This window comes from Aquila chrysaetos, chromosome 2 (genome assembly GCF_900496995.4).
Source record: "Aquila chrysaetos chrysaetos chromosome 2, bAquChr1.4, whole genome shotgun sequence".
Lineage (NCBI taxonomy): Eukaryota > Metazoa > Chordata > Aves > Accipitriformes > Accipitridae > Aquila > Aquila chrysaetos.
Window position 1 is genome coordinate 35,877,395 of NC_044005.1, and position 14,212 is coordinate 35,891,606.

At 44.4% G+C, this 14,212-nt stretch overlaps 1 protein-coding gene across 2 annotated transcripts in view; it reads left to right on the forward strand.

Moving 5' to 3' along the window:
- Positions 1-3,307: 3,307 nt before the first annotated feature.
- The window catches only part of SPRED1 (sprouty related EVH1 domain containing 1), a 63,932-nt gene continuing 53,027 nt past the window's right edge, over positions 3,308-14,212 (forward strand). Inside the window, exon 1 of one of the 2 annotated variants that reach the window (XM_030043289.1) lies at positions 3,308-4,381. In XM_030043289.1, the coding sequence (XP_029899149.1) occupies positions 4,350-4,381 (32 nt within the window). In that variant the 5' untranslated portion in view covers positions 3,308-4,349. Of the gene's footprint in view, positions 4,382-4,452; positions 4,670-14,212 lie in introns of those variants that run through there. The other variant, XM_041129499.1, reaches the window with a different exon arrangement.

A 14,212-nucleotide genomic window follows, 5' to 3' on the forward strand; every position in this document is an offset into this window, starting at 1 on the left:
ACAAAGCAAAGAGGCACAGAACGTACGAAGAAAGACAAGACCCTAAAACATGTGGTGCTTGGGACATGAAGTGGCCATTTGAGGTTTCCGAATGGTGTCACCCATGCCCAGCCTGCTTCTGCCTTTTTTGCACAGGGAGGGCTCACACATACTTCTGAAATAAGCCACTTACATTGAAAACACCTGATCTCTTATTTCTACTCCAAAAAACGAACCTGGAAGGCCCTGAAACCAACTGCCGCTCAGCAAAATACCCAGTCCTCTGGGATTGTGTCCTCTGATCTTTCCAACCTGGGCAGAGGTAAACAAACAGGATTTCAAAATCAAGACACAGACTAGTGCAGATTTTCTGTCCTCTTTATGGTATTCAGGTAAAGGGAGAGAAACTGCTTGCAAGGCCTCTGCTACACAGACTGCAGCACAAGACTGCTTGCAGAAGCTGAAGAGCCGCCACAGGTGAAGAACCAGTGGGCCCTTCTCCCCTTACCTCCTCCACACAGACAACCACAGGTCACAGGACGAGTCTCTCATTTTCAGTTGACAAATGGATACATGTTTTATTCTTAATAAAAACACTCACAAAAACCTTCGGGAGACTGAAATGATTTGAAATTATCTCTGGTATATTACAAAACAGTTCCTTTTATTGAATCTCCATGACGAAAATCATTTTTACATCAAACATATTTAAGGAATTTAAAATAAAACCCCAGATTAATGCTCTTTCTTGTCATCATCATGTCTTTTTCTTCAGGTGCATCTGAACAGAGCTATACCACCATCTGACAAACTGAGCTGATTCTTGAGCATTCTTGTACAGGATCAGATTAATTAAATTATCTTAATAAGACCAGTAGCTTACAGAACATTAAGTATTTCAACTTTGAAGCCAGTAGAAAATGAGAATTAAATTGGCAGGAAGTCACACTATCTGCCAGTCACAAGACAGGAAGTTCTCTGAAAGGATTCTCATTGCTAAGTAGAATAATACTACGTCCCCACAGCTGAGTTTCAAAACACTTGAGGGGAGTTCCATCAAATACTCAATTTGATTCATGTGAACTGTAAAACTGTACAAAAAATGGGTTTGTAATGTATTTTTAGTATTTGGATGAGGTTGTGCCATGAATAACTTATCCATTTTTGAGTGTACTCTTTTAGGAAAAAAAAAAAAAAAAAAAAAGCTTTTACAAAACCATTGGAAATTTTCCTCCAAAACCCTTCCAGATCCAAGGAAGCAAGCATTATTACAGCAGGTTTGAGATGTATGCTGCTTGAAACGTGTTATAGGCCCTTTATCAGAGAGAGCATGATAGCAGTTTACTAGAATTGTTCCATTATGCTTATGGTAGAACCCTCTTACAGAAACATGGAATTTCGATCCATAGGAATATTGCGACGAACATAAACTATCTAGAAACAAAGCATGCCCTTTTCTGCCTGCCGTAAAATAAAAATACATTTATGTTTAAAATGCTTTAACTAACCACTCCTCAAAATAAAAACCTGACTGAAACTGTATACGCTTTTTCCTCACTGCAAAATTTTCTTATAGTTTTTAGTCACACAGAAAAAGGGAAAGTCTTGAAAAAAAAATCTTTGGACATCGTTAAGACCCACAGACAAACTGTACTTTGAACCTTAAGTGAAAAGGAAGAACTTCCTTAACAAATACCCTTGATAAACTCAATACTGCCCTGCTTCTGTGCATTCAAACAGATGCTGCAAGTTTGCAGTCTGGCCTATGATGATGTGAGGCACTCCAGGTTCGCCTGAAACGGTGAAAACTCCTTCTCCTGATTTCCCATGTTCCAGTCTCTCCCTTCCTTGGGAACAGCAGCCAACCACTGGTAGTGTGGGAATCAGACATGTTATTATCGCCAAGGGAGCTCGCCCCATCTTTTTCAAACAGGAAGAGAGAACAGCTCATCGCTGCTCCTATGACACCACCAGGGTTGGGAAGAAATCCCGCAGTTACAGGAAAAACTGAAACAGGACTAGAGTTGACAGTGAAGGCTCTTGGAGCGCTGCTGCGAAAAAGTGAGGAAGTACACGAGAAGCCGGGGATTAACGAACGTGCATCAGGGAAGCGATGTCTCTTACAGTAGCACCACAGTATTTTACCCCCTAAATTTCGGGCAATGAGATGTATCGGTTGGCAAGCACGCATGCAAAGACTAGACAGGAAGAGATCAAAATCCAGCCGACAGACAAGCCCGCAACATAATCTTTTATTATAACCTAATTTACTTGATGGTCTGACTCATGGTTTTTGAGTCCTCGGGGTTTGCAGTGCCGCTCCACCTCTCCCTCAGCTCAAGCAGCGCGCCTACCATCCAAGTTCCTGAAGAGGGACTTGGGTTCGGTCGCTGCTGCTGCTGCTTCTCGCCTTCACCGCTTACCTGGAGCGACTCCAAGCGCTTCCATTTCAGCGGGCGTGGAGAGAGAGGGGGGCAGAGAGGCCGAGCCGGCGCTCCGTACGCCCTCCCGCGCCACCGCCCGCTCCCGCGTTTGCGGAGTCACGGAACCCGTTACGGGAGGGCTCCCCCCGCAACGGCAGAGGGCAAACCCTGCGCCGCACCTCCGCGCCCCGGCGGCGGCCTCAGACGGCGTCACCTGAAGCAGAGCAGATCCAGGTGAACGTGACCGCGTTTCTCGGCTCGCCAGTCCGTCCTCCCGGCCGGCGCGTTTCTGTGGAACGCGGAGGCTAACGGCGGGCTGCGAGGCAGGCGGCGCCGGCGGCGGGGAACGGGACACCAGCCCCCCGCGCTCGCCAGAGGCGGGCTGCCGCGCGCTTCGCGGTCACGTTCACTTCGGCTTAAGGAAGTAGGGAAGGAGCGGAAACCCAGCCCGCAGGCGGAGGCGCCCGGGCACGGCCCCGCGGGGACCCGACGGCGCTCAGCCGCGCCCGCCAGAGCCCCCCCCGGACCGGGCCGGGCGTCCTCTCCGCCAGCGGCCCGCTCCCGCCGGCCGCCCGGGGCTCGGCGCAGCCCCACTCCGAGCTGAGGCCGAGGGCAGGAGCGGCTCCCGCGGCGAGCCGCCTGCCCCGCGCCCCCGGGGCAGGAAGGAGGGCGACGCCGGGGCCGCTCGCGTATCCCTCCGCGGCGGCGGCGCCGTGCGTGCGTGCGCGCGCGCGCGGCGGCGGCGGCGGCTCCTCGGGAAGCGCGTGAGGCAGCGCCGGGGGGGAGGGAACTACTTTCAGGAAACTCGAGCGCAGGGCGGCGGCGCGGGCCCGTCCGGCGGCGGGCGCGAGGCCGAGGGGATTGCTTTCTTCCCCTCGCTCTTCCCTCTTCTCCCTCCGCCCTCTCCCCCGTGGTTATTTTGGATCAAGCTGTGGTGGCGGAAGGAGCTTGAAGTCAACGCTTCCGCCCAGTTTTCCTGTGAGGAGGAGGAGGAGGAGGCGGAGGCGGCGGCGAGGAGCCGAGGCGGCGGCGGCCGCTAATGGAGTTGCTGCCGGGCGGGGAGCGCTGCCGCTGAACTTCCCCGCGGGCTTTCTCCCTCCTCTCCCCCTCGTCCTGCGGCCAGGGGCTCGTCTCTCGCCCTTACAGCTCCTCTTCCCCTCCCTCCGCGCTCCTCTCCTCACACAAACAGCCGTGACGCATCCTCTCTCTCCTCCGTCCCCCCCCTTCCCACCCCCAGGCTGGTTTAAAACGCCTCCCTCCCCCCGTCACCAGCCTTCTCCTTGGGGCCGGCTCGTCCTCCCTCCGCAGTGCTCGGCGTCGCTTTGGAGGGGGTGGGAGAGCCCAGCCGAGCCGCTCTGCCCCCCTTACCCACCCCTCTCCCGCCCCGGCCTGTGGCGGCTCCGGTGTCTGGAGGAATTTCTGCCGCCGCCTGCCCCGGCTGGCCGCGGGAGGCGGGCGGGCAGGGAGGCGGCCGAGCAAGAGGAGGAGGAGGAGGAGGAGGAGGAGGAGGGCAGCAGCAGCGAAGGCGGCTGCAGCGGGAGATGAGCTGCAGCGGGAGGACGGTGCGGTGCAGCTTTTTGCGGCGGGGAGCCCTCCCTTGTCTCCAGCACTCTGTTCCCCTTTAACCGGGAGCAGCTCGAGAGCAGAAGACCCGTGGTTGTTGCCGCTGTTTCTACCGCTACCTTCATCATCATCTCTACAGACACGGGAAATACGCTCCAGCGCCGGACAACGGGATTTCGTGTTTCCAGGATAAAGATCGCTCGCCCCCCCCCCCCCCCCCCCCGCCCTTCCCCTCCTTCTCCCTCACTTCACAGCGCTGCCCGTGCCCTGGCCGGGGGCGGCGGACCGGGGGGGTAACAATGGTGAAGTTTCTGGTGAGTTCTGGCTGCGCCCTGGCTGCGTCGGTGCTGCTCCGTCTCCCTGTCGGATCGCGGTGAGGAGAAAATGAGCGAAGAGACGGCGACTTCTAACAACGAGTAAGCCGCCGTTCTCCCCTCCGCCCCGGGGTCGGGCTGGGGCCGGGGCTCGGCGTGTCCGTCCGTCCGTCCGTCGTCGTCCCCCCCCCCCCCCGGCTCCGCGCCCCGCGGGGGCCTCTGCCCGCGCACGTACGTGTCCTGGCCTCCTCGTCCGCGTACTGCGCATTTCTGCTCGCATACATGGAAGCCCAGAAGCTCCCTCTTTGTGAAGGAGCTTGGTTCAGAAGGGCTGCGAGCCAGCGGCCAGAAAAGCGTGGTTTAATTAAAGCCCGGTAGAAGACGGTGCAGGTAACGATGGTGTCTTGGAGGGGGAGGATGGGGTTTGAATGCCCAGAGAGGTATCGGCACGTACCACCTCTGATAATATCCTATTACTTGTAGATATTTCACATGGAAACTAATGTGTGGGAGCTTCATCCTGCAGGAAACTGCTCCTGAATTTTAATTGGATGAGTCAGTCAGTGTAAATACAGCTTAAACCTACCCTAGAGCATTTTTTTTTTCCCTTTTAATGAGCACTTGAGACTTCTTTTTTTCTTCTTTTCTTTTTTTTTTTTTTTGAGAGAGAGAGGAAGGGGCCAGTTCAAGAATCTCTTAATATTTTTAATGTGACTGGTTTGGAGGAAATCCAGAGGAGGAGAATGTGCGTGTGTGCGGCTCTATCCCCCCTGCATGTAATTTGTCTTTGAAATACATTTTGGGTCGGAGGAGAAAAATATTTGTCAGAGAACATCCGTCTTGTTTACGGCATTGAAAGCCAAACATAAAGTATTTTGAAACTTTTTCTGTTGCCGGGAAGTTTAAGGTTGATGGCTCCAGCCTCCGAGCTTTAGCGTTACCGTCTGCGATGTCGGTATTTGCTGGGGCTGATTTTATGAATGATGCGGGCGCCGGCCGCGGCCATGGCGATGGGGAGGGAGCGTTGCGCCCATTGTACGGGTAGGTAGCAGTGGGTGGGTGAAGAGCAGCCCGGCTGGCGGGGTGCGGACGGGTCTCCTCCGGCAGGAAAGCCGGATTTCCCATTTCGCTGCCTTCCCCTGAGCACAGCCTGCGCACCTTCCCGTGCGCGCCCCAAAACACGGCGTTCCGGTCCCCGAGGAGCGGGGTGGGCAGAGCCCCGCGGGGGAGCGGAGCCCGGGTTGCTCCGCGCTGCCGGCCGCGGCGCTGAGCGCGGAGCGGAGCGAGCGGGCCGGGCCGGGCGGGAGCCGCTGCGGCGCCCGCGGGGCCGGCAGCCGGGGCCGCCGCCATGTTTCCTTTTTTGTGAATCGCTCTCATTTGCATACCACAATCTCCATTCATAAAAAAAAAAACCCAACCAAAAAAAAATTTGCTGTCATCACCGCTGACCTGCGGCAAAACTTGCCCTGCTGAGCGCCCAAAGCTGCTGCTCCTGTGCTAAGGACCAGGCTGCAGCCGGCGGCTGGCGGAGGAAGGTCTCCAGGACCTGCTGTATTAATATGTGCTGTTCGCTGCTTGTTGACACAGTTATGTGGGAAATATCAGCTCGGGGAGGTGCTGGGAGCACGTGATCCGCTCCATTCATAAAATACCTGGCTGTCCATTCACAGTGCAGTACAGTGTCTGCATTCAGCAGCCTCGCAGATCAGACCTGCATGGGAAGGGAGAGGCGGCCAGGCCGGCAGGTTTATCAGAGAGGGCAGCAGAAAGAGGGCTTATGGCTGCCAGCATGGGAAGTTACTGTAAAGATTGCGGGGGGGGGGGGGGGGGGGGGGGGGGCAGTTGTTTTTACGGTTTGTGTTTGTCCTTTTCCTGTAAAGGAGCATTAGTTCAGAAGTACCTTCTCGCTGTACCACCCAACATTTAAGCAGGGAAGAGTTTTATTCAGAAAACGTTGAAATATTTTCCCCTCCAGAAATACTGACTCAAAAATAAAATACTGAAAATTAAATTCATTATTATGAGCATGTTTTCAAGACAGTATGTTAATAAATTTTGGGTAATTTATGTTTTATTGAACAATACTGTCTTACATCTGCAAGATAATCAACCTAGCATAGAAGGAAGTCGGTCATACCTAATGAGACATCTGAAAATGTTGCCTATTATAAAATCCAGGTAACAGCGAAGACAACTAAATTGATAGAAGCCAGCAGTGCAGTTCATTTTTTGTCTGTTTACTTCGAGAATTTTATGGCAGATTAGCTATCGTCATTTCTCCTTAACCTATGCTGTGGCTGGAGAGACCTCTGAAATATCAGAATAACAGAGAAATGTTTTTAAGATGGCATAAACTGTTTAGAGGTCAGTGTATTAACTTTGATTTAAAAAATTTTGAAATCTTTCAAAAAATAAAATCAAATGAAACTTAGTGATGAAGGATCCCTGAAGCAGACAATGTATTTGTTTGATGTAACTGTTTTGTGGTTGCCAGCGTTAAAATGGTGATGTTCACTGCTCATGAATACACTATTTCATTATCTTAACAAATTACACTGAAGTGATCCTTAATTATACATTTGTGGAGTGGTGGAGGCTTTGTTGTTAGTGCAACCTAAGAGAATACCTGAAAGATTACTAATCTTTACTTAAAATGAGAAAGAAAAGCTCACATACAGTATTTGGTTTGAGTTTATTCAGTGTTGTTAGAGCTAAATGTGTATAACCTTACAAAGCACCATAAATGGTGTTTTTTCTCAAAGGATAGATTTTTTTTTTACGTTGGTTATTAGAATATCAGAAGAAAAATAAGAAAAATATTTCTCTTCTTGGTTTCATTTGCTGCTTTTTTTGACAGCATTTTTGGTGAGGCCAGAGTCATTGTTCCTCTTTGGTTGATTTTGCACATAACACAAGCGTGTCACTTTAAATGATTGGGAAATATGATGGAAGCTCCAAATAAACTGTTTGTGAAAATAGGGCAGATCTACAAATTGAAATTCATCATATATTAAAAGTTCACTGTGTTTAATTTTATCAGTATAATTGATGACATCAATGGCCTTGAATTCATTAACAAATCTCTTGGCATATAAGGGCGAATACGGGTACTTTGCAATGCATTTTGTGTCATTGTGGCTACCAGGAATATTCTGGTAATTGAGCATTATTCTTTGTTTATAAAACTTCATTTTATGGAATAAGATATAAATATTTGCAGTGTCTAGAGTTTGACCTCAGTTAATAATGTTAAATTCTCAGTGGTGGGGGGAAGATTAATTAAAAAGCTGCATTAAGGACTACTAGGTTTCTTGTCAGTCATGAACATATGATAGGCAGCCTTATAAAATTTTGATAGCCACGGATGAATCTTTGTTGGTGATTTTTACATTGTTTTTGTAAGGATGTTACTGTATTTGTCAGTTAGGTATTAGTTAAATGAAAGTATTTCTATACCTCCAGATAATTTTATTTTTTTCCCCCCCTTGGTGGTGTTTTGCAATCAGTGTGGTCAGCATGAACACAGTGTTCACAAATACTATCAGTTTTTAAATGAAGGAATTAGTAGGATTTGTGGACTTGCGGGTCAATTTGCTGTTCATGCAACTTAACATAATAATGTCAAAGCAGGCAGGTCAGCAAGCACTGTACCAAATTCCTGTTTTGGTGGCAGATTTTATTGCTGTCTATAAATGCTACTGAATTTCAGTGTTGGGTAAAACAAAATAATTGTTACGTTATGTAGTCCCCATTCAGCAGGGATGAATGATGACAGGCTTAAGATGGAGTCTGAGTTGCTGCTATTGGAAAGTAGGAGCACTGCTTTATTGGCTTGTTTATTTTCCTCTGTATTGCAGGTGGTCTCTTTCAGGGAATGCTTGTGCTCTTGAATTATTTTCAGAGTTGGTTTACATACTGTATTTTTACAGATTCAGACTGTCATATGCTAATTGTTTTGCTACATAAATATAGGTAATCTTATACTCATTGTCCTAGATAATTTAATTTAAGAGAATATAAATTAAAGAAACATGGTGTATACTAATGCTGTGTGCTTAACAGCCTCTAGATTATGATGTTATAAACATCGTCAAGCGTTGATTTGAAACAGTAAAGCTGAACTAAATTTTTAAAATAAAATACTTACTTGGTATGTTCATGTCTTCAGTATTTATGAAAATACTGTCTATACTTCATTTGTGCTTCAGAACTCTTTGTATTACAAGCCCAAATACTGAAAGATGAACATGAAATCGTATCGCAGAAAGCAAAGCCAATTAGTTCGGTTTTATTAGTTCTCGGAGGATTTTAACACTTTTCAGCAGGCTAGTTTTCTTTCTGCTATCTAAGGCATATATAGACTTTGGAATTCTTCATCCCTTAATGTAAGGACTTTGTAAAAAGAAGTAAGAATTTTTAATTTTTTTTTTTTTTTTTTTTTTTTTTTAAGGAAAGCATCCTCTAAACCAATTGATTATATGAAATCATTGCAATTCTGAAATATTTTCTTTTAGGGCAGTGGCTCTTTATAGAGTTCTGGGGAGGCTTTTCCAGTCTTACGAACTGCTTCTTGCTGTCTCTTCAGCTTTATGTTACATGATGCTATTTTGAAGGTGAAACTGAATTTGCATGTTACATAATCTGGGAATCAGGGGGGGTTGGTTTGTTTGTTTTATTATTAAAAAAAAAAAAAAAGGTTCACCTTAGCAACATTTCTTGATTACTGTGGTATTGCAGAAGAATGCTCTCTGGATGTTTCAGCATAACTGGAGCCAGTGATAATATTTGAATTAAAAAATGACGAGTGTTTCCCTTGTTTGTTCATTTAAAATTTAATGTTCTTGAAGTGTTAAAGTGGCAGTAAGGGCGTCAGCATATGTTTCAAAAGTAAAGACATTTCTTGAAAGGAATATATCTTGACAGGATCGGAAGTCACAGGATTAAAGCTGAGGGCATTTCTGGTGGATTTTAGGCTAAACACTGGCATTTTTGTTTGTTATTTACCCATTCTTATGTACATCTGAAGAAATCATATGCACTGGTGATGACTCGATGGGATATGACAAACACCAGAAACAAAAAATACTTTTCAGAGTATTGACACAAGTTTAAAAAGGAGACAAAGGAAATACTTTTGTCTTTTTTTGGTTTCTACTTCCCTGATTCAAAAAAAGTAACTATGAAACAGCATACAATGTATGTTGTCTTAAATGGTGGTGTTCTAATGTTTAACTCTCTGCTTTCTCTCTCTTACTCTTCTTTCTCAATTGGAACATATTGCAGTTTCCTTAAAGGAATTTGAAAGATGCCTGGGAGTTGCCATGTTGTTGAGGATCCCAGTTTCTTTATGGATATATTAAAAAGGGAACTATCTTTGTCATTTTCCTCTCTGTTCTAATGTGCAACAACAATTAAGCAAGCAAATTTTAACTGTCACAGTTTGCACAGTTACTGAATGGCTGGAATTGGTTGTAAACAAAAATTAAATGGTTCCTGATAATAAAAAATTTGTTCCTTCTTTCTCTCCCTCGAAAATACTCATTCTTTCTGAAAGCACTTCCAGTTGTGAAGTATTTATTCAATTTTTGATGACTAATGTGGTACAAATATTCAAATTAAAATTCAATAAGATGTAAACATATTTGCAACTTTTTTTTTTTATACTTTCTAATACTTTGTTAGGCGTGTCTTCTAACCAGTCTTGGTATTCAGCAGAAATAATCTTCAGTGATGCTTGGTTTTTGAGGGAAGGAAGGTGACTGGATGCTCTTTTGGTATGCTGTATTAACATATATTTCTAGGCTTAAGACAATAGCAATACGTACTTTCCTTGCACTTACTTTTCCTGTACTCTGTAAGAGAAGAATTTTTTTTTTTGCTAGTGCTTAGACTATGATCTGGTAAAATCTGTTGGCTGGCACTACTCCCTGTGGTTTGCCTCATACATGAGGTGGTATCATGTTGTATATGGTAACATATTTTATGGTATATGGTACCAGGGTAAGCATGGTATCTCTCCTACTTTAAAAATATCTGTAATAGGAACCAGTCTCTAAGACTGTGGTGGTATTGAACAGCACTTAACTTGTAGGAGGTAAGCAGACATTTTAAGTGCATGTGTTTTCACAACTTTTTCAAGCTTATCTTTTACATAGTGTTCATGCTGATATCTGTAATACCAGTTTGTTAAAAGAATATTCATTTGTTTATATTCAGTGCTTTATAGTCACTGTTTTTCTCCTACATATGACAAGAAAAGAATTAAAAAAAAAGGGGGGGGACTGACAAATCTTTAGATATGCCAAGGGACAAAAAATGTGCATTTAAGTGCTTTGAGTACTAAAATTGTTCATAAATGTGGCTCTGATTAAATAATAGCTGACTTGCTACACACAGTTGCAGGCCCTAATTCCTGATGCTCCAAATAAGGTGGGGAAAATAAATAATAATAATAATAAAGTACCAATATAATGATGATAAATGCATCTATACATGCAAGGAGATCACAGGCATTTTTTCTCGTAAGAACTCATTGTCATATGACAGTAAATACTTCAATTCAAACAGGGAAAATAGGCCATAGAAACTTCAGCAGTTACTGTGTTCCATTCTGCATTGCTGCCTGATACCAAACTTCCATTCAGAAGAAAATATTTTTCATGTGTGTGCTACACAAGAATTCCCCAAATGTGTACTGTTGAAACATCCAAGCCATCTTAAAAATGAGGTGGTAAAGATTTTTATTTTTTTCTTCTCCCCCCACCCCGATCTATTCATTCTTGTATTTGAAGATTTTGACTATTGCTGTTTGTGATATTTTAGTTAGTTGAGGAAGTTTTGTAATCCGTACTTCTGCCACAGCAATTCAAACACTCACCTGTTCAGAACCCCTAAAGAAATTCTGTGAGCCGGTGTTTGGCTTGAATGGTTTGCAAGAGCAGGCGGCATTTAAGTCTATGGAAGAGTTGTCTTTTCTCCCCCCCCCCCCCCCCCCCCAAAAAAAGAAACTCCAGAAAAACAGTACCAAATAAATAGGGTTTCCCCAAGATGATCTGACAACTGTTGACAATTACCATTTTTCTAGTGACTTGGACTGACGAGTTGCGACACTGAAGTTTGTCAAAGCAAAAATGAAACTCATTTATTTCAGTTTTAGTAAAGTCTAATGCTGTGAGTAAACAAGCGTAGCAACAAGAAGCATCAAGAATTTCATTAATAAAACAAGTAATTACTGAAAACTAGTGTCAGGGTTATTAAAAATTGTTACTGAGACTGCCTGCCTTCCCTAAATAAACCCAGAACTGGTAAGATACAACTCTCAGTGAGGCTTCTTGCCTGGGATTTTTTTCTTTCAGAAATTGTGCAGACCTGTTCTGGTGAAGTGGTATAAACCTTGAGGGCAGAAGTGATTTCTCTCTCTTTAACCTTTTGAAAGGATTAAGTAAGGGTAGTGAAAGGTGGGAGTACAGAGCCTGCTGTGATTTAGGAATTTTTAGGTAGCTTCCTAGAAACTTTTCAGCCTCTCGGACATGAAGTACTCTATGCCCTAGGTATTTCTTTCTGTGCGTGGTGTGCTTACTCTGGATCCCAGTACAGCATGCCTTAATATGAAGCCTGTGATTCAGGCCGATTCACCTTGAGCCTTGAACAGGAACACGTTTTTGAAAGGTGTAAAGAAGCCAATTCAGGATTTAGAGTTGAGGCCTATACATTTAAAATGGGAAATCCTGTTTTTTAATCTATGTAAGTGGCTGATCTTATGTACCAAACCTGTATGTTTGTAAGCACTAGTTACTGTTGCTAATCACTGGTCTTTGTTCCCTTTGGGACCAAGAATAGATTGGAAGTTTCCTAGTAGGGTAGACTTAGGATAGGTATGTTTGTGCCCACTTCAGGGGGCAATTATCTATCTCATTAAAAGTTCCACTTGTAGTTCAAATGGTACTGATCTGTGCTGCTGCTGTTATGCAAAAAAATTTGGGGATTGCTGCCTCTTATTTTAATTTTGCAAGATTTTAAGAAGAAAAAACTGTAGACGAAATCGATTGCTGCTACCAGTGGTAGATAATGAGCGTGCCAAGGGAATGCAAAGTTGAAAATGAAATGCTTGAGAATTTTCAGACTTGAGAACTGAGATTGTTTGTGCAAATACAATCCATGTGGCCAGGGGGTATGAATTTTGATGATTTTGATAATGAGACAGAGCCAGGAATATAATCAGATTGCCTGGGTTCTGCTCTCAAACCTTCAATACTAGGAAATGCTCATTTTCTTTTTTTCAGCCCCTTGCCTCATTTGCTGCTCATCGTGTGCCAGAGAGGACTGCACTTTCTGATCACGCGCAGGTCGTGCTGTATAATTGAAGACTGCACCTTAAGCATTACAATTCTATAAATACTAATATTGAAAAGTAAAGCAACGTTCTAACAAGTTTGTTAGTGGTTGGTTTGTTTCTGCAGTTTAGTCAGGTTTTAGTCTTTAATTTTCAGATTTCAACTATGAGAGTATTTCAGATGTTGGTAATATTGCTGTAATTCTATCCAGACTTGTAGTGTGCTGTTTCTTATATTCTTTCTGCTAGCATTATTTTCTTAATCCTTATCTGAAAGTTGGGGTTTTGGTGTTGGGGTTTTCCCTCACCCCAATTTGGAAGCTCTCTCTAGTGTTGTATGAGACGTTACTCGAGGGAAAATACATTTGTTATGTTGAACTTGCTTTTGGTTTGGTTCTTTTAAGGTGATAATGACATCTGTTATGAGAAGTCATGTCACTATGGGATATGTGCATCTAGCATGCTAGTCGCAGAGTGCCAGTTAGGCTGTTGACATGTGTGGGCATATTTGCTGTGGAGGCACCTAATGTATGGATTACCATTAAGCCTGGGTTTTTGTGGTGTCACTCATGTATCCTACAGGAATAGTGTCATACTTCAGGCATGTAAGTGCAAAGTACTTGCAACTCTCATTGAAACGAAAATGCCAGTTGCTTGTCGTTTCTTAATCGGTAAATACGTTTTTCTAATTAGATTTTTTTATACCTTTTTTTTTTTTCTGGCAATTGGTAGGTAAAGTGCATTGTTCTTAAGATTTTTTTTTTACTGTGTTCTGCTCTGTGGTTCCTGAAGAAGTTAGAGAGAGTGTCTAAAATCAGGCTGTTATTGCACAGCTGGTTTTATGCATTAAGGCCCATAAATGTCCTGACAGAATCTTGCTTCATCATCTACTTCTTTCAGCCTCCAGAAGACTTTTTAATGGATGTGTAACCACTGCTTAAGCAGTCCTGTGATGATATCTAGCACAGTACTTTCTTGCTTTCTGTATTTGTACTGAACGGGTCTAGCTTAAAATATCTTATATTGTCTTAGCTGTATTCAACTTGACACATCCTCTAGAAGAGCCCCCATATGCACCTTAAAATGTACGTGCTTTGTTACTATGGTGATGGAAAAGAATCATGCATGTTAACAACCCCGTGTTAGGTAATGGAGGATTTGCAGAAATCAGTTAAGGATTTGCCTGGGGCACTGAAAATTGAGCCGTGACCATACCTCCACCCCAGCCTCTTGGCTACAGGCAGGCTGATGGAATCTTGTTATGGGATTAGACACTCCTCTGTTTTCAGGTTGTTTGGGGGATGAAGAGGACTTTTTGGAAATGCTTTCAGGAGAAGCTGAAGCAGTGTTGCTTTATCACATGCTTTTAAGTATCTTACATCATATGCTTGGGGTGCTCTGCACAGTGTAAAGGAGATGCTTGTGCAAGCATGTTGTATGTTTGTCACTGATACAAAACCAGTTCTGGTTTTCTTTGAACTCCCTGGGTTGACAGTGCAGGAATTCACTACCTTTCATTTCTCTGTTATGGCTGCCTGCAAATCCTGCAAAGGGAGAGTATGTCCACATTTGTTCCCCTCAAGCAAGGTAGAAAACATGAG